This window comes from Lissotriton helveticus, chromosome 10 (genome assembly GCF_964261635.1).
Source record: "Lissotriton helveticus chromosome 10, aLisHel1.1, whole genome shotgun sequence".
Lineage (NCBI taxonomy): Eukaryota > Metazoa > Chordata > Amphibia > Caudata > Salamandridae > Lissotriton > Lissotriton helveticus.
The window spans coordinates 126938471-126958335 of NC_136071.1; the positions used below are offsets into that span (position 1 = coordinate 126938471).

Genomic DNA, 19865 nt, shown 5'->3' on the forward strand with positions numbered 1-19865 from the left:
GATCAAGTAACAGAACTTTTTCGACAACTTGAAAAAACGTATATGGTTTCACCATGGGTTGAACTTTGGATTGTGCTAGGCTTACTTTTTCTCCTACTTTGGCTAATCATGGTATTAACTTTGGGGATGCTGATAAATGGAATGGACACAGCAAGTAAGAACATCAACTTGATCCTGAAGCCACATAAATCATCTCATCGTGAACTAAGAGACTTGACATCAGTGAACATCACATCCGCTCCTAAAGCTGGTGGTATAGCATGGAACAGGACTGATTATGACATCTATGGTCCTGCGGAGCTGCTGAAGATTCCACATCAATTCAAGGTTTCCTTGAGTGACTTTGTTTCACCCAGCACGTTTTCTGATGATTGGGACTTTGAGACTGTTAATAATATGATGTCGGATTTAGAGATGTCTGCAAAATGTACAAAACATGATTCATCAGATTACGCACAAATGTATTGTTATAATCACTATGGTCATCATTACTTGCACAAATCTGCAAACCCTAGAAATGTTTATACTTTCAATCAATGGGAACATTGTCCAACGCCACCAAAGGGTAGCTCAAAAACATTCTATGAAAAATTTCCATACTTCCCAGGTTTTAATGTCTCAAATCCAGAAACATTTTACTTTATAAATGTTAATAAGACAGGATTGAAAAGTATGTTAACAAATATGAAGCAAATTTATTCAGCAGCCTTTTATGTCCAGCTGTCCTCATTGGGTTTTGACTTTTGGAGTGACAACACAAAAACAAAAACTGTCTGGGGTTCAAAAGACTGGCAAGTACAGGGCATAGAAGCTTTATTTCGAGCCTGCATTATCCCTGAAAAAATAATGTTTTTGAATGACACTGTGCAACAGACATCCTGTCTTGGCCTAGCCAAGATAAAAGATTTTAACAAACCGCCCATACCTACACCTACACCTGATAGCAAAAACACTTCAGAGGGAGGGGTTGACGTAAAAACTATTTAACTAAAAAACAGAACTGATCCTAATTGGAAAAAATGGTTACTCTGGCCCACAGACACGAATAACTGTCAAGATAGATTCCTGAACAAGACACAAGGGTTTACAGTAACTAGGCCAGATCCAAGATATGTCCAGAGACAACATCCAGGGATAGTAACAACTTACAGTGTAGGAAAAATGTGCCTTGAGTGGCTACAAAAATCTACACTTACAGAGGTTAAACAACACTTATCTTTACTTAAAGATGGCGTTGATTTAAGGGACTTCTTATTGGGTCCTGCAAAACGACGTCATAAATGTTTCATATACGCAGGTATATATGCCATTTATAATGAAGCTTGGAAAGCGACACAGGCAGAGACTGCAGAAAGAATACGTGAAATTGATCGTATTAATTTAGAGAAAGCACTCTCTGTAGTTGACAATGGGTTAACGACCCTGTCATCAAAAATGTATTCTTTGGACAGCATAGTATCCTCTGCCATAGACCTAATGGAACAGGACTTGCTCATGCTACAGCATGGACAGTCGCAATTACGCTCTATAATGCTTTTAGGCTGGACGTTGCAAAATCTTCGCTCTGGATATGTGCCATGGCGTCTAATCAACACCACGTCATTGTTTTCTGTATTTAACCTTACAGATAAACAAATCACTTTGGCACAAAGAGGCGCAGACTATACGGTGCTGAGCATTGAAAAACTGGAAAGATTACCATTAACAGTTTCAGAAAAACCTGCAACAGAATGGATAATACACGGGATAATCACTCTGCCTGTCACAATTTTCAATACTGTTTGAAACATATACTGTTAGCTGTGTATGAAAGGTTGGGTAAGGAATACATAAAGTCAACCTGGGAATTACCATACACACACAAATGTTGGAGTGGGGGAAAATAAGTATTTCTTCGTGGTACACATGTAAAAGCGCACTAAGCGGTACACTTTTATGTCAGGGTATTAATTTACATGGAGCCTGTGAAGGTTCTTCGAACAACTTATCCTGCCACCTGCAAGGTTCTCCAGCAGCGGTGATGGGTCCAATTTTTAGGCAGCTTTCTAACGGGAGCTATATAATGTTGAACAGGCAGCCAACGCATGTTTTGCCCCATTACATGGCCATCCACCCCGGGACTTCCTCAGGGCGTATATTGGTGTATGAAGGATATAATGATGTTGTGGACAAAGTTGGTCTTTGTTCAATTGTGAAAGTCTCGGTGTAATACCTGGCCAATCGTAGGTTTGCAAAAAGCGTCAGTTGGCAGATGACAAAGATTGACATCACCAAACTGTCAGTCTTCCACACCAGTAACCTGAGAGGAAACTTGTGCATCTTCTGGCCGCGAACCATCTCCAACCAGGAACTGCTCACCAAATGCAAGCAGGAGAGCACAGACACCATCATTATGAGAAAAAGATGGAGATGGATAGGCCACTCAATCAGAAGAGAACAATAATCCATCACAAGCACAGCTTTCCACTAGACCACAAAAGGCAAACAGAAGATAGGCAATCCATAGAAATCCAGAGGCGAACGGTGGAAAAAGAAATGAAGACCCTGAACCACAATTAGGGAACTGTACAAAAAAATTCTCAAGACAGACCAAAGTGGAGGTCGTGCGTTGATGTCCTAAATGCCAGTTAGCATAGCAGACCGTCGATGAGTAAGTAATAAATTCAGTCATAAAGAATTCTGCACTTTACACTAGGTTTTTCTAGAAGCACACTTGCAAAACACTGAATGGTTATTTCTCTTTTCTTGGGATACAACAGGGCTAGGAAAAAGTTTTGCGAGGGATACAAGGCTGAAGTGGTTTGGCAGACAACAACAAAAAGTCTCCTATCTCCCTACTAATGTTAAGCTGTTGCCAGCCAATGTTTTCTTCGATGCACATCATGTGCAATTAAGTTATTTTCAACCAAAACTAGTATTAGAATATTGGATAGGGTTACTTCTCCACTATGGAAGCTTCAGTAAATGCACAAGGTTATCAGTGGTGACTGCTACTTAACGGGGGTAAATGAAAACTACAAACAAAACCACTATCCTGCAGGCCAGCCAGCCGCTGCCTCTCAGTCCTCTTTGGCTCCTCGGTCAACTGCAGGAACCAGGAAGCACATGGGCTCCCAAACTCCCCTAGCCAATCACAATGCTGCCTTACGGCAGCGTTGTAATTGGTCTAAGCACCGTGGTTTGGTGCCAGAGAGGGACTCTGAGGCTGTACATGTTCTCCACTGAGGCTGGACATAACAACTGGTGAAGAACTTGCAAAGTGTGCATGGTGGTTTGGCCAACCAAACTGTCAAGTGCACTTAGTGTACTCACCACTCCTCCCCCCCTGGCCCCTGCTGCATCCCTTTCCCCACACCCAAGCAAGAATGGAAAACTAAAATGATAACATTGGTTATCATTTTAGTTTTCCTTTTTAAACTGCTCGCAGAGCAGTGGGGCGACGCTCCTCCGCCTTAGTGGAGGAGCCGCCGCTGAAGGCAGAAGTCTCAAACACCAGTGTTTATATTTATTTAATGCTATTAAGTTCATTCAAAGTTCATATGACTTTGATTACCACATTTAAGGAAATGATTGTTTGCAGCACACAATTCAGGAGTATTTGTTTAAAAGCCTAAACATGCCTTGGAGAAGGGTGCTTCTCCTAGCAAGTTCACTTCATGAACTTCTCCACTGCATTTGATAAGGTAGACTGATGAGTTTTAAGTTGGAAACTCTCAGGTTGGGGTGTGCTAAGATGCTTGATGCTCCTGTTTCCCTTCCTGAAAAAGTTGTTCTGAATCGATCGCTTGACAATGTGAAGCTGTCATTTATTGTAATGTTTGCATTCATGCTGTAATGTGTGCAATACTTATCAAAACGAATAGATTAAAGTTCTGCTATCACTATATCCTGTAACGACTCACATACAGTTATACGTGTTGAAATGCAAGTAAAGAAATATATAATAAAAATAAAGATGCTTGATACTCCTGATTACAGTGATCCACAGAATAACGAGGGCACCCGTAAGGGTAGGCTGCATAGAGTAATGCAAAGTATGTTTTACTGGTGTTAGGGTTGCTTTTATTGCGCCACTGCTTGCCTCGCTGTATTCCTGTGCTAAAGAAAATTGTGAGCAGCTGTCTTTTGCTTTCAAAACTAGGTTCAAAATATATAACCACATTGCATTATGCAGATGTTAAAAGCCCAGTCAAGTCACACAAGACTGCATTGAAAGTAGTACTTCAAGTAATTAAAGGTTATTGTAGAACAGAAGTTAATGACTAATTAGAACAAAACCCAAGCTCTGACATTTGTAAAGGCCAGATAAGAGGGAACATTTAGAAGAAGCACTGAGGGTGATGATAAATGCCTGGGAGCATATCCGCACAATAAATTTAGAGTCAATTAGAGTTTGCAAAGGCCCTCCACCCGCCCTTGTTCTGTTTGAGCATGATAATATTTATAGCACTTAACCCCTTGGCTTCCAAGAAGTTAAGTATTTAATGACACCTTCTCTCCATATACTTCAGAGCAAATAATAGTGCCAGTATACTACATGGTTAGAGTAAGTAGATTGCCACAGTCACAAACATGGTTATGTAGTGCTCATTTACTTGGTTAGAAAGGAAAGGCTATTTGTGAAGAATGTAACTATAAGACATCTTCTTTAATCGCTGAACTCTGTCTGTTTTTTTATTTTCGTTAGTAAAAGTCCTTAGCCATGTCCAGTTTTTCCGGATTATTGTAAAGCCTGTATTCTGACATTCCTCTACGGTGTAATGTTATTATTTCAATTATTTGCAAGTGTGCGTTTTGGTATCTCTTTGATAAGTGTTGATGTCTTCCTCAAAAAATTACAGCATGGTTTCGGAAAAAAATCAGCATTTATCTTAGTTAACAATCCGCTGAAAAGTTCATTGCAACAGAATTTACCAGTACACAAAAGGATTAATGGACTAATGACAAATTGCCTTGGAAAGAAAACCTCTGCTTTGTACTGCTCTCACAATGCACATTTTCCTTCTTGTTTCTGGCTTAAGGCAGTTCCAACTTTATCTGGAGACTATGGTACAAGATATATTAGTTCCTAATCTGCAGTGGCATGCTGGGAGGACATCGGCTGCCATCCGTACCACAGCCGTCTCTTGCCTTTGGGCTCTTCTGCAGAGTGAAGTTCTTTCATCACAACAGGTAAAAGATTGTTTATTAATCAAGTCAATTTGAGCATTAAAAAGTAAAATCTGAGATTTAAGATTACTGATGGCATAATAGGAATTCAGCAGTAAGTGAATTACTTGAGACTTTTATTCACAGCACATTCCACCACAGTAGATATCTTCTTGGATTTATCAGCATCTCAGTAACTAAAATCCCAATGTAATCAGTGATTGTTTCTCAGACTTTACCCCAAACTACCTCGCATGCCCAGAGTTATCACGTAGACATAGTGATTATTTTTTTACACGATATTGAACTGGATCTCAAACTTCTCATACATGGTCTGCATCCTTTAAAAAAAAAATAAGATAAACAACTTGCTCTGTCAGTTGGGGGTATTTCTTTTAGTTATCACCTGCGAATGAATTACCACCAAATGTAAATCAGTTTGGCAAGGACTAATTGCAAACTGCTTTTTAAAATGTGTGTGACACCCAGAAAAATGTCATCGTGCCAAAAATTACAATTTGAGTAGTGATTTTTGAAAAATATCTTAACAGCATTAGGAAGTTAAAATAGCAGGACTGTGCCATGTGAGAAAGGGGCCATTCACTGAAGGTCAATGAGAGCAGATTTTACTTGTGCTTTTGGGATACCTGTGTAATTTTCACATATGAGGGATATAGTAACAACAGCTTATTTTTGATAGCAGATTTATTGATCCAAACAACTTGTATGGCCGATAATGTGCAAAATTGACAGTAAAATTTCGAAATTTTTTAATATCACGGAAATTGTACAAGACCATGCAACATATGATAATATGGACTTAGGCGTAATAAATCTTAGATCCTGATTATATGTCTGGACATAGCACTATTCCACATTACAAAGAGGAAATGGCTCCACTAGGTAGTCTTCTTGAAGAAATTTCCTTTTACAGTCTTTGGTAAAATGCCATGAGAAAATGTATCCATTGGATACTTTCATAAGGAAATGTTTGCTGTTCCATCAGGATCTTCACATTAGCTGCTATTCCATTAAGGAATTTGAGTACAAGGAGGTTGGGAGCCAGCCCTCTAGATATGATTAAAAATGTTTACCAAGCTAACACAAAGGCAGCGGCAACAAATGGGGCGGGAGTTTCGGGGTTGTCAAATTCGGATCAGCTTCAGAGGATAGAAGATAACTTCTTCAAAAATTGGGACTCTTTACCCCATTCACTCTCAAACTAAATTTTACACCTCGAATTGGGTTTACCCCCTTTGCTTGACACTATTAGAGTGGCCCCAATCCTGCTGTGGCTTTCGATTTTGCGGAGGTCCAGAGTCAATTTAACGCAACACATAATTGCCAGCTGCATGAATGTGGACCACTACAACAGGATTTGTTGGCTCAGTTATGCAGAGGCTGAACGGGCTGCAATTGGGCAGGGCAACTTGTTTAGAGACCCCTCATTGTGTAGAAAGTTATCTAAGCGGAAAATTACAGAGAGGTATCTTCAGAGGGCTAATTTTCTCCGGATGGAAAAGCATCGGCAACAAAAGGCGATAATTGCATATGATATAATTCCTCCAAGAGCAAGGAATGGATTTTCATACCTCTCCTCCATTACCCTTGTGCATGATAGATTTATTCTACTGCGCTTTCGCCTGAATTACATCCCTCTGATGCTAGCTCTTCCAGTGAGAACGTTTAAACATACAGATTTGCCCCCTGTCTGTGTGACAACCACTCGCCCCAAACGGATCTACATGTAATACTATTCTGCAAGTTTTACCACACTGAAAGGAAAGCTTTTATTCTACCGCTTTTAAGGTGCTATAACTTCATACAGTGCAGGGTGGCATAGCAGTTTTTTAAAGGCACTCTCCAACCCCTTTGTCTGCTTTTCTGTAGCATGTTTTTTGTGGGCTTGTGTGAGAAAGAGGAGGAAGTGGCCCCAGTTGACATAATTTCCTGTATCAACGAGAATAATTTGGCCTTAGTTAAGTGACGGGGGACTATGAACTAAAAATGTACAAAGACTACTGTTGCCCTCATTCTTGGCTTTTAAATATAACTTTTCCTGTATAGAGCTAATTTGATGAAATTGCCAAAAAATGTATATACATCTTAATTATCCAGTATTTGGGTGTCTTTCATGGATTCACATGCCTGAATCATTCCCCGTCGTCGAGACGGGAGCCTCCGGTAAATAAAAAAGTAATGTCCTATAGACATACATAGAAAAGAATAGGCCTAAGGGTCTCACCTTAGTGTCCTATCCACGTCCTTATGTAAAAAGGACTAAAACAGAGTAGGCCCAAGGGTCCCACCTTGGTGGCCTATCTGTGTCCTTTTGTAAAAAGGACCAAAGTACAGAGAACCAACCAATCAGCTACCACCTCCTTCTAGAACCTTCCTGTCAGGAGCCCAAGTCTCTCAGATTTTCTACCGCACGTTGTGCTAGGGAGTCTCCACCTGAGTTCTCCTCAGGAATTTTTTCTTACTTCAAAAATCGAATTTCTTCAACTTCTACCATTATGGCTGATAGCCAGAAAAAAAGGTCTCTTTAGAGCCTGTTCCTCCTGTGGGAAGAAAAGACTTCGTGTAGAGGATAAACATGAAACCTGTTTATATTGCCTCTACCCTCAACATCAAGCCAAAGACTGCAAGATATGTAGGACCTTCTCCAACAAAACCCTCAAGGACCGAGAAGGACGCCTACTACTCTGGCTAAACAGGCTGAAGGACAAAACAGACGACCTGGTGTCAGAAGGTGAGAGTGTTTCTGGCATGTCGCATTTTTCCTTGAAGAGGCCAAGGGTTACTCCCCCTAGCCCCTCAGACATCCCTCCTAAGAAGACTTCTAAAAAGTCCTCAGAGGGCAAAACCCCAGTGTCTGGCAAGGATCTTCCTGTCACCAGGAAGCAGCCGCTGGTTTTGACGACGACGACAGCGTCGATAGTCTCCTCAGCGCTGAAAACCGTTTCGACGTCGACGACGACAGCATCGTCGGCCACCTCCTCGACGAGGACGACGCCTTCATCGTCGGCGAGTAACCCTGTGCCGTCGACCATTCCAGCCACTCCATCGACGAAGAAGATTCTACCTTCGACGACGACACCGTCGACGAAGACCATACCGTCGACGAAGCCTATCTCGTCGACGATGAGCACTCCGTCGACGACGGGAAAACCGTCGACGGCGGAGAAATTGCCGTCGGCGAAAGCAGCGTCGACGAGGACACCGCCGACGGAGACACCGTCGACGACGGGTAAATTACCGTCGACGAAGGTGATTTCAACGACGGCACCATCGACACAAGCGTCGACGACCGCAGGGACATGGAAAGAGTCTGAGCTGCTATCGCATGCCATGGATGCCTTCCCACCTCAGACATCCCATGTAATCGTCAAGATTACGAAAAGGCCAATTACGCCAGTCCTGACGTCGCCCAGTAAGGTGCAACAACTACCTCCATCCTGCCTATTACAAGGTGAAGAGTCGGAGGAAGAGCTATTTACACATGCCACTAGCCCATCAGACTTGGTGCTTAAGTGCCAAAGCACAGACGAGGAGCCGGAGGAGGAGGACATAGAGCAATCAGTCCACACTCAAGTGCCCACACAGGTTACACCAATGGTGTGCCCTCCTGCATCCATTGTCTCAGACCTGCAATTCCTAATTAAGGACTACAAAGAGCGGTTTCCGGAGAAACCCACTATGCCTACACTTCCAGCCGCACAGGCTCCTACTCCTTTGTCTCGACACAGGCCACCTCCTCTGGTGCTTAGTAAAGACCAGGAGCCAACACAGGACATTCACTCGTCTGACGATGAGGACCGGGACCAGGAAGAGGGCGAGGTCCGTGACGACGAGTCAGACCCAGACGCAGACCAGGACTACGTTGCACATTCTCCGGCCTCTCCAGAACAACAGTCTTCGGAATCACCACCCGCAGACATCGGGGGATTCCATAATCTGGTAGAGCGGGCTGCCAAGCGATTCCATATGTCTATGGAAACTCAGGAGACTGAATGCTTCCTTTACGATTTCAAGGAGCCCACCAGAAAGACAACCAGGTCAATCCCCATCATTGACTTTATCTGGAAACAAGGCAAACAACTAATGCAAACGCCAGCTTCAATCCCGGTGGTAGTGCCCAGGCTCGATAAGAAATACAAGGCAACCTCATTGGCGCCAGCATGCCTCACAGGTCACCCCAAGGCAGACTCTGTGGTAACCCAAGCGGCACAGAAAAACTCGCGTAATCCAGCATCGCCTCTGTCGACGCCACCTGACAAGGAAGGCAGAAAACTAGATACCATCGGCAAACGTTTCTCCACCACGTCGGCCATGACGGTGAAAGTAGCGAATTCAATAGCACTCCTGGGCCGTTACAACCGTCAACTCTGGGCAGACATTGCACCCTATCTATCTAATCTGCCAGAAGATTTAAAGGAGGAGGCTCATTCGCTTCTCTTAGAAGGCCAAACATCTGCCTCCGAGCTCATTGACTGCGCAATGGATGTCGCCATGACTGGCTTCAGGCAACTGGCAGGTGCTGCCGTACTAAGAAGACAAGGTTGGCTCAAAGCCACCTCTTTCCGCCAGGAAGTGCAAACGAAAATCCTCGATATGCCCTACGACGGCCAACATCTCTTTGGCGAGAAGATTGATGAGGCCCTCACCACCATTAAAAAGGACACGGACACTGCCAAAGCTCTTGGAACTCTGCAATTCCGGAACCAGTCCTTTCGTGGAAACCGGGGAAGAGGACAATCTTCATATAGGGGTTCCTACCAGAATAGGTCTTCCTATTCGTACACCCAAAACAAAACGCAATACCAACCGCGACAAAACCAGCAAGGACGTCAGACTTCGTACGGCAAGTCAAACTACAGGGGAAAAAACCAAAAAAGACCTGCTGGTAACCGCCAATGACTCGTTTCAATGGCCAGTCCATCCACCATCGCATTTTTTAAAACTTGGAGGGAAACTCACATACTTCCTAAACAACTGGCGGAAGATAACAACAGACCGGTGGGTACTCCAACTCATTCAATTCGGACATTCTCTAGAATTTGTCTCAATTCCCCCAACAACACCACCTGTCAAACGGTCCCACAGGCACCTACGGTTGCTTCTTCAGGAAATCGCTTCTATGCTCCAAAAGGGAGCGATAGAGAGAGTTCCACAGGCCCACAAAGGGAAAGGTTTCTACTCCCACTTCTTCCTAATCCACAAAAAAGGGAAAAAGTGGAGGCCAATCCTCGACCTCAGAGCACTCAACGTGTTCCTAAAGAAACAATCGTTCCGTATGGTAACACTACAGGAAATCATGGGTCTCCTGGAGGAAGGGGACTACATGACGTCCTTAGACCTACAGGACGCCTACTACCATGTTCCTATCCTCAAAGGGCACAGAAAGTATCTCAGATTTGCGGTAGCAGGACAACACTACCAATTTCGTGTCCTCCCGTTTGGCCTCAAATCTGCTCCACTGATATTTACCAAATGCCTCTCCCCTGTGGCAGCCTTCCTTCGTCAACAAGGTCACCAGGTCTTCCCATACCTGGACGACTGGTTGGTAAAAGCACCATCTGCGACCGCCGTAGCCACATCCTCCAGCGCTTGTCTGAATGTTTTCCACCGACTAGGTTTGACCTTCAACCACGAGAAGTCGGCACTGGAACCCAACAAGGTCATTACATTTCTTGGAGCGACCCTGGACACGGAACGCGTCAGAGCTTTCCCCTCTCAGGAGAGAAACGTCAAACTCATCTCCCTGGCCACGTCAGTGGCATCACGGAAGACTCTGCCTGTCCGCACCTTCAAATCCCTCCTCGGCATGATGTCTTCATGCATCATGCTCATTCCCCACTGCTGCCTCAAAATGCGCCCTCTCCAAGAGGAACTAACGAGACAATGGACACAAGCTACGGGATAATTCGAGGACCGCATACGTGTCACTCGACCCATGGTCAACCACTTACAGTGGTGGAGATCGATCAAACACCTGTCAAAGGGATTACCGTTCCTGCTTCCAGCAGAACCACATGTAATAACAACGGACGCATCCCTAGAAGGCTGGGGAGCGGTCCTCCAAGAACTCCAGATCAACGGCAAGTGGACGACACAGGAAACCAAGCTCCACATCAATCTACTGGAATTAAGAGCGGTATTCCTAGCTCTGCAAGCGTTCCTCCCACGCATTCAAAACTCCCCAGTGCTCGTCAGGACAGACAACACCACGACAATGCACTACCTGAACAAACAGGGGGGGACGCGATCTCTCTCTCTCGAGAGAGAGAGAGAGAGAGAGAATCGCAAAGAGTCTGGAACTGGCTTCTGGAACATGGAATAACGCTGAAGGCGGAGTACGTCCCGAGCAAGGACAATGTCTTGGCGGACGCTCTGAGCAGAGAGAGGTCTCCCACGAATGGGAGCTGGACACGGAGGTGCTGGAGCACATCTTCGCGGAGTGGGGAACCCCACGAATAGACCCCTTTGCCACCAGAGAGAACGCCAAATGCCCAAGCTTTGCAAGCAGGCATCACCATCCAGGAACCCTCGGAAATGCATTTTTCATCGCATGGCGCAACGTATTTGCGTACGCCTTTCCGCCATTTCCACTGATACCCAGGGTTCTCAGGAAGATGAAGTCGGAACCCTGCACTCTAATCCTCATCGCTCCATCCTGGCCCAGACAGCACTGGTTCACGGACCTTCATCGCCTCTCTGCCCGGCCACCTCTTCGCCTGCTCCATCATCCAGCCCTGCTCACAATGTCCCATGGGCAGGTTCTCCACCCGAATCTGAGCTCTCTAAAGTTGTCAGCTTGGCTCCTGAATACCGCGAATTCAGCCACCTAAACATACCGCAGGAGTGCAGAGACGTCCTTGCAAAGGCTAGAGCGGACAGCACTAATAAAACCTACTCACTAAAATGGAAGCGGTTCTGTTCTTGGTGTGAGACTGAAGGCTTGCACCCATTCCACATCACCCCACAGCAACTGCTACCATACTTACTACATCTAGCGCAATCGGGCCTCGCACATGCATCCATCAAAGTGCATCTAGCGGCGATCTCCAGATTCACAAGGACTTCTAAGGGTCCATCCCTGTGGGCGGACATACTTATAAAACAATTCCTTAAAGGCCTCTTCAGGTCCTTCCCACGACCAAGACCAATCCCTCCGTCGTGGCACCTCAATGTGGTCCTTCACCAATTAATGAAGCACCCCTTCGAACCCATCCATAAAGCGGAGATCAAATTCATCTCATGGAAAACGGCCCTCCTCCTAGCTTTAACCTCTGCCAGAAGGGTCGGTGAGTTGCAGGCTCTCTCAATCCAAGATCCTTTTATGCAGTTCAGGGAGGACAGGGTCATTCTACGAACTAACCCTCTGTTTATCCCGAAAGTCCCCTCGGACTTCCACCTTAACGAACCAGTGGTACTCAGATCCTTCTTTCCAAATCCTACCACTGCAGCCGAGAGAACTCTGCATTCATTAGATCTGAAGAGATGTCTTAAGTTCTAAATCGACAAGACACAACACTTCCGAAAGTCATCTCAACTCTTTATTGCCTTTAGTAGACCACGAAAAGGCATGCCCCTGACAAAACAAAGTATTTCAAGGTGGATTTCTTCAGCAATCACTTTTTGTCACGACAAGGCCGGACGGCCTTTGGACTCCCGAGTCAAAGCTCATTCGACAAGAGCCATGTCCACGTCTGCGGCGCTGTTTGCTGGAGTGCCGATATTGGACATCTGCAGAGCGGCGACCTGGAAGTCCCCGCATACCTTCACCAGGCACTACTGCCTGGATACTGAGCTGATGAAGGATGCAGCAGTGGGTCGAGCAGTGCTTCGCCATCTATTCCAGTGAGGTGAGCCTTCCTACATCCCTCCATCCTTTGCTGGTATGCACATTCTTTTACTAATATTTACATGACAATGCATTTTGGTGGTTTGCAGTCGCATGATATGTATTATCTACAGACTCGTATATGATGTTCCATCGGAAATGTGCATAATATATTGCTTGCTACTCTGATTCAGGCATGTGAATCTATGAAAGTCACCCAAATACTGGATAAGAAATGCGTTAATTACCTGTAACTGCAGTTATCCAGTATCAGTGTCTTTCATAGATTCACATGCACCCTCCCGCCTCCCCTGGAAGGACTCACCTATCTCTCTAACAAGTTTGCGCCTAACTAGCTTGGTGCGTACGAAAATCTGAGAGACTTGGGCTCCTGACAGGAAGGTTCTAGAAGGAGGTGGTAGCTGATTGGTTGGTTCTCTTTACTTTGGTCCTTTTTACAAAAGGACACAGATAGGCCACCAAGGTGGGACCCTTGGGCCTACTCTGTTTTAGTCCTTTTTACATAAGGACGTGGATAGGACACTAAGGTGAGACCCTTAGGCCTATTCTTTTCTATGTATGTCTATAGGACATTACTTTTTTTATATACCGGAGGCTCCCGTCTCGATGACGGGGAATGATTCAGGCATGTGAATCAATGAAAGACACTAATACTGGATAACTGCAGTTACAGGTAAGTAACGCATTTCTTCTTTTAATCGTTTTCATATGGGTTTATAATATTGTTATACGGTTTAATTGATGAAATGATGCTTTTAAGATCTGTTTTCAAAAAACGTTATGTGACACCTCTGCCCCAGCATCCCCAACGCTCCATCACCAGCCCATCCCCAAGCCCTATTCTCCTCCGCTCTTGCCCTGCAGCTGGCCAATTTAGCATGGACTGCGTATGAAGGAAGTCTTTTGCTATACACTTTTCTTTGATTTCCACATAGATCCTCCCAGGCACTCTAGCCTTCTCAATGGCTAGTATAGCTACTTGAACTGTAGAGAGGTTCAGGGTAAATTCCTACGTTGATTTCCTGTTTTTCTCCATGGGCCAGTAGTCCTGCCCTGGTCTCTCCTTGTCTCGTCCCTTTCTCCATTCCCTTCTCACGAAACTCCCTTTTCTGTTCCTAATCTAACTGCATCTCTCCAGAGGATTAGTCATTAACCTACACACACTTTAGCATCTTTAATAGAATGCACCAGCCATTACCTAGGTGCATTCTTCAAAGTATATACCGTGGCTGGTTGCACAATATCCATTTTTAAGGATTGCTCACTGCCACACTTGCATTGACTTCACAAAGGATAGACCATAGTTAGCAGTAAAATAGCCATTCTTGTGGATTACTCACTTGATGCTCCTCAGTAGACTTCCCAAATGATATTCAATGGTTGCAGCATCATGCTAATTCCAGTGATGTGCTACCGGCAGTCCTTGCTTGATCCTACCTGTGATCACCTTCAGGTTAGACTCAGGGACCCCTACTCGATCTTCTATCATCCTGGAACTTTTAACAGACTTAAATTGATGTTCTTGAAGTCTTAATTTCCAAGGTTGCCCCAGTAAGGTTGGCCATCAAAAGCACCTCTCTTAGGGAGGATTTAGGGTTCTGTATCAATATTCCTCCAGGCAAGGTCTGACTGCTCATGCTCGGTTAGAGACACATTGAAGAGATTTGACGAAGGCATATTTATCCAGGCTGTTGACTTGCTTTTCTTGTTTCTCTGTAGTCCTACCTTTGATGTTGTGGAAGTAATGCAATGTATCAGACCAAGCAATGCAGGAGTACTGGCTCCGTCCAGAGTCTCATATCCAACCTATACGATAAGCAGGATGTGATCAGTTGAATTCCAGAACAACCATTAGCTTCTAGACAGTTTCTAAGGGCAATGTACACTAGGGTATCACAATGAAGAGCATGCGGCAGTATCATTGGTGAGCCCCTGAGTCGTATGCAAAGAAGTTCATCAATCAATCAACTAGGATTTGTAGAGCACAGCTAATCATCTTCTAGGATATCCAGGCACTGCGTTCTTGCTGGGATCAGTAGAAAAATCCCGGTCTTGAGTCCCTTTCTGAATTACGTGAGAGAGGATGATGATCGGAGATGAAGGGTAAAGGTCAATCCAGGACTTGTCCGCGAGGTAGGAGAAGGATCATCCTCCACAGTTGCTTTGGCGGATGCGGGGAGTGTGTGCAAGAGAGATGGAGCGCAGTTGTCTCGAGGGTTGGTGGAAGTTCAGATGGTGGTTGATGTATGCTGGTACTTGATTATGAAGGACCTTGTAGGCATGTGTCCACATCTTAAATTGGTACGTTTTCTGTATGGAGAGCCAGTGGAGGTTCCTGAGGTGGGGGTGGGAGGGTGATGTAGGTCCATTTGGGCAGGTCGAGGATGAGTCTGGCTGCTGAGTTTTGTATCGTCTGGAGTCTCTCCAGGAGTTGGGTGGTGATTCCTGCGTACAGTACATTGCCGTAGTCCAGCCGGCTGGTGACTAGGGTTTGAGTGACGGTTTTCTTGGTATGGTGGGGAGCCATCTGAAGATCTTTCTGAGCATGTGAAGAGTGTGGGAGGAGGCGGAGGAGACTGCAGTGATCTGGCTTTTCATGGTTCGTTTGTGTCCAGGATGATGCCCAGGTTGCAGGCATAAACTGTTGTTGTGAATGTTGGATCAAGTTCGGAGGGGCACCAGTTGTTGTTCCACGGGGAGGTGTTATTCCCAAAAATCAGCACTTCTGTCTTGTCCGTGTTGAGCTTCAGGCAGTCTGTCTCCCTCCTGTTGACGAAAATCGTCATGCAGTTGAGGAAGTTGGTCCTAGTGGTAGAGTGGTCGTCTGAGAGTTAGAGGATAAATGGGTGTCGTCCGCGATTCTGTTATGGATCCCGAGTCCATTAAACTCGATAGAACAAGTAAGTTAACGCGTTTAAACACTGCTGTAGCAGCGGAGTTAGAAAATATAACTAACTCTTGGACTAGAGTTCACTCTTTAAACCGCATTGAACGCGAGCATAAAAGACGTTAATATTTAAACACACAATCGGAACAGACTTTTTCGGCAGGCAAGAGTAGTGTGTTTTTTTCAAAAGCAAGTCAGTCCCACTTTAACCATCTTAAAACAGACTAACACTGTTCATTGGGGTTAAGAGCAAGCGGATGTGCATGCATACTAGCGTTTTTGAGAAAGGTAGATCTTCGTAATATCAATAACAGATATTGTGATATGCATGATTTTCTATACCTACGAGCATGATGATATAGATAAAGTTCTAATTTCACATCTTTACATAGTATAAATTGGATATTGATTATGTATGACTATATGCAAGTTAACCGTGAAAGTGACATGACAGCATCACATGTAATATATGTATACCATTTATTTAGAAACTTGGATTGATTAGCTTCTTGTTTAGCATTTTTTAGAACCCTGAGGAAGGGTCCTTGGAGTGACCCGAAATGCATTGGGTGGTTGGATTTATGGATTGCACTTACAATATGATGTCCACATAATGTTCAGTGAATTGGAGTTTACTGAAGCAATTGAATAATTCTGAAAATTAAGGAGATGAATCATTGATAAGACAGGCTATGATCGTTATTGAAGTAAACAGTGTTTTAAGTACGGATAAGGAACCGTAGTAGTTCCCTGAAACAAGTGCGCTCATTCTCCAGGGAAGGGCCTACCTGACCAGATCATCCCTTACCATAGGATACAGGCCGGATCTCTGACAGGGAGTCAAGGACAGGAGGATGAAAAGCCCTCTCCAAATGGCAATATCAGGGAGATCCCCTCAGGGAATCCCCATATTGTACTGAAAGCAGTGACAGACAAGGATTTCAGAATGATATTTCTGAAAGATACACGTAGTGATAGATTCCTTACCTTAGAATTAACCCCAGGCGTCGGACTGGATCTGGAAAGTTTTCGTCAGCACTACCCCTGCGCATCGGTAGGCGTTGTGCGGCTCCGCTGGCATCGTTGTCGCCGAGATGACGTCGCTGGAGCTACATATACGCGCCCTCACGCGCTGATGTCAGTTCTTTCTTTTTCCGCGCCAGCAAGTGCAGATCCAGGAAGAGCAAGTACCCCCAGTCACTTTTGGACTGAGTTTTTTTTAGGCCTTTTTGTTTCCATTCTTTCGAGTCGATCGACTCCTGTTGTCGGAGGGATGCCCGGCTTCAAGAACTGCTGGGACTGTCACCGCATGATGTCTGTGATGGACCCGCACCTAGTGTGTCTCTACTGCCTGGGGTGCGACCACGACTCCAAGACTTTGCGGGAGGGGTCCCGAAAGTTGCTAGAAGTCCGTCAGTCGGCTCTGCGCCGCTCAAGGTCCCGGTTCCGAGGGAGGTCGAGGGACCGGTCAAGGAGCGGTAACTATTGTTCGTCTGGATCTAAGTCTTCGCATGAGGGGTCAGGTAAGTCGAAGCATTCCAAAAATAAGTGGAAGAAGCATTGTCGCTCCTCAACTTCCGTTGCGGCTGAGGGTGTGGGTGGTGCCATCCCCACGGCTCCGGGGGAGCCTGCGACGTCGCCGTTGGTCTACCCGCCCTTCCCGGGTCCGTTGGCGACACCTGCTCAGGTGCAAGACTTTCTTGCTGCCGTGGTCGGACTCTTTGGGCCGCAGGCCCCTTGGGCCCGACTGGGGGTCCTGTTCTTCCATCGCCGCCGGCTTCGGCCCCAGCGCTGCAGTACCCCTTGGATCCGAGCTCAGATCCCAGGCGACACCGGTTGACCTCATAACACCTCCACCGGTGTCGACCCCTCCTCCGGCACCACCGCCGACGTCGAACCCGGTTTCAGCTCAGACTCAGACTCGGCGCCGGCACGATGTTGCTCGCCGCTGATTCCGATGCCAATGGGGCCTTTTTACCCCTATGTCCGTCCTCCTTCTTTTCAGCCTGTTTCACAGACTTCGGAGGAAGAGGAGGACTGGGAGGGGTCTGAGGACCCTCTCACACAGCAGTGTGGTTATGATCCTGACTGGGCAGAGGATTTGGGGGTTGCCAGTGGTCTTGACAACTCGCCTGACCAGTGGTGTTGCGTAGGGCGGCTGAGGCCCTTCACCTCGAACTCCCTACAGTGGCCGTCAGGACTAACCTCCTGACAGAAGTGCTTCATCCGGCGGCTACCTCTGCGGAGCCACTGCTTCCTTTCAATGAGGCACTTTCTGACGTTCTTTGGGGCATCTGGTCCAGGCCCAACACAGGGGCTCCTATGGATAGGAAAGTGGCCCGACGCCATCGCCCGGCGACCCTCTCTTTCTCTCCCAACACCCCACTCCTGAGAGCTTGGTTGTCCAAGCCTCTGCTTCCCAGAGCACGTTCCCTTCCACCCCTCAAGATAGGGAATCCAAGAAGCTGGAGCAGCTTGGAAAGAAGCTGTTTTCATCTGCCAGCTTAGGGCTGCGGTCGGTGAACACCGTATGCCTCTTGGGCCGGTATTCCCTCTCTGTGTGGACACGGTTTTGCAGGTGCTGCCTAACTATCCGGAGGAGGCCCAGACAGTACTCTCCCAAGCTATTGCAGCTGGGAGAGACGCAGCTAAGTTCACCATCCATTGTGGGCTTGATACTGCCGATTTGCTGGGCAGGGTGATTTCCACGACAGTGGCACTTCGGCGCCATGCTTGGCTGAGGACAACTGGCTTCTCAGGGGATGTCCAGAGCACTCTGATGAACATGCCCTTTGATGGCATTCGCCTCTTTGGCAATAAGGTCGGTAGTGCGTTGGAGCACTTTAAGGACTCCCGGGCTACGGCCAAGTCCTTGGGCCACTCTGCCTCCTCTGCCTTCTGGTCTACGCTCCTTTCGTGTCCACAGAAGGGGTGCCCCAACATTTTCACTCCAGGGCCACAGGCCGGTGCAGCAACAACATCAGCGTGGATGTGGGAACCGTCAAGGTAGTTCTGGGGGCCAGCGAGCAGGTCAGTCCACCTCCACTCCCGCAACATCCACTGCAAAGCCTTGCTAGTCTGGAATTTCAGGCCCATCAAACGCCAGTGGGCTGCAAAATTTGCCATCATCTCCCCCACCTCGGACAAGTGGGTGCTGCAAATTGTCCAAAGGGGCTACTCCCTTCCCTTTGAGACTACCCCTTCAGCCATGCCACCTCAGTAATACCGCATATCAGGGGACCATCTTGTGCTTCTTCAGCAGGAAGTCACGGTCCTCTTGGCCAAGGGGGACATCAAGCGCATTCCTGGGCCAGAAGTCGGTTGTGGTTGTTATTCCCACTACTTTCTGGTCCCCAAGAAGGACAAGGGCCTGCGTCCTATCTTTGACCTCAGGAACGTCAACCGCTTCCTCCGGAAGGAGAAGTTCAAGATGTTGACTCTAGCTCAGGTCTTGTCTGCCCTCGACCCTGGAGACTGGATGGTAGCGTTGGACTTGCAGGACGCATATTTCCACATCCCCGTACCTGCGGTACACGGTGGGCCACGAGCTCTTTCAGTGTACCGTGATCCCCTTCGGCCTTACCAGCGCCCCTCGGGAGTTCACGAAAGTGATGGCGGTGGTCGCAGCTCATCTGAGCAGATCAGGGGTTCCAGTCTTTCCCTATCTTGACGACTGGCTGTTGAAGGCGGGCTCGCCCCAAGCATTCGTCTCCGACCTCTAGATTACGGCCGACCTCCTGCATTTGCTTGAGTTTCCATTAACGTGCCGAAGTCGCACCCGATTCCCTCTCAGAAGCTCCTCTTCGTCGGAGCGGTTCTGGACTCGGCGCAGTTTCGGATTTAGCCTCCCGAGCAGTGAGTCCGGGATATTCAGGCTATAATTCTGTTCTTTCAGCCTCTATCCCGAGTTTCGGTCAGGATGACCCTCTGGCTGTTGGGCCTGATGGCCTCCTGCATCCTGCT

At 46.5% G+C, this 19865-nt stretch overlaps 1 protein-coding gene across 1 annotated transcript in view; it reads left to right on the forward strand.

Moving 5' to 3' along the window:
* The window catches only part of DNAAF5 (dynein axonemal assembly factor 5), a 161800-nt gene that overhangs the window by 109252 nt on the left and 32683 nt on the right, over positions 1 to 19865 (forward strand). The window contains exon 10 of the mRNA XM_078664908.1: positions 5022 to 5172. Coding sequence (XP_078521034.1) covers positions 5022 to 5172 — 151 coding nt within the window. The remainder of the gene's footprint in view (positions 1 to 5021; positions 5173 to 19865) is intronic.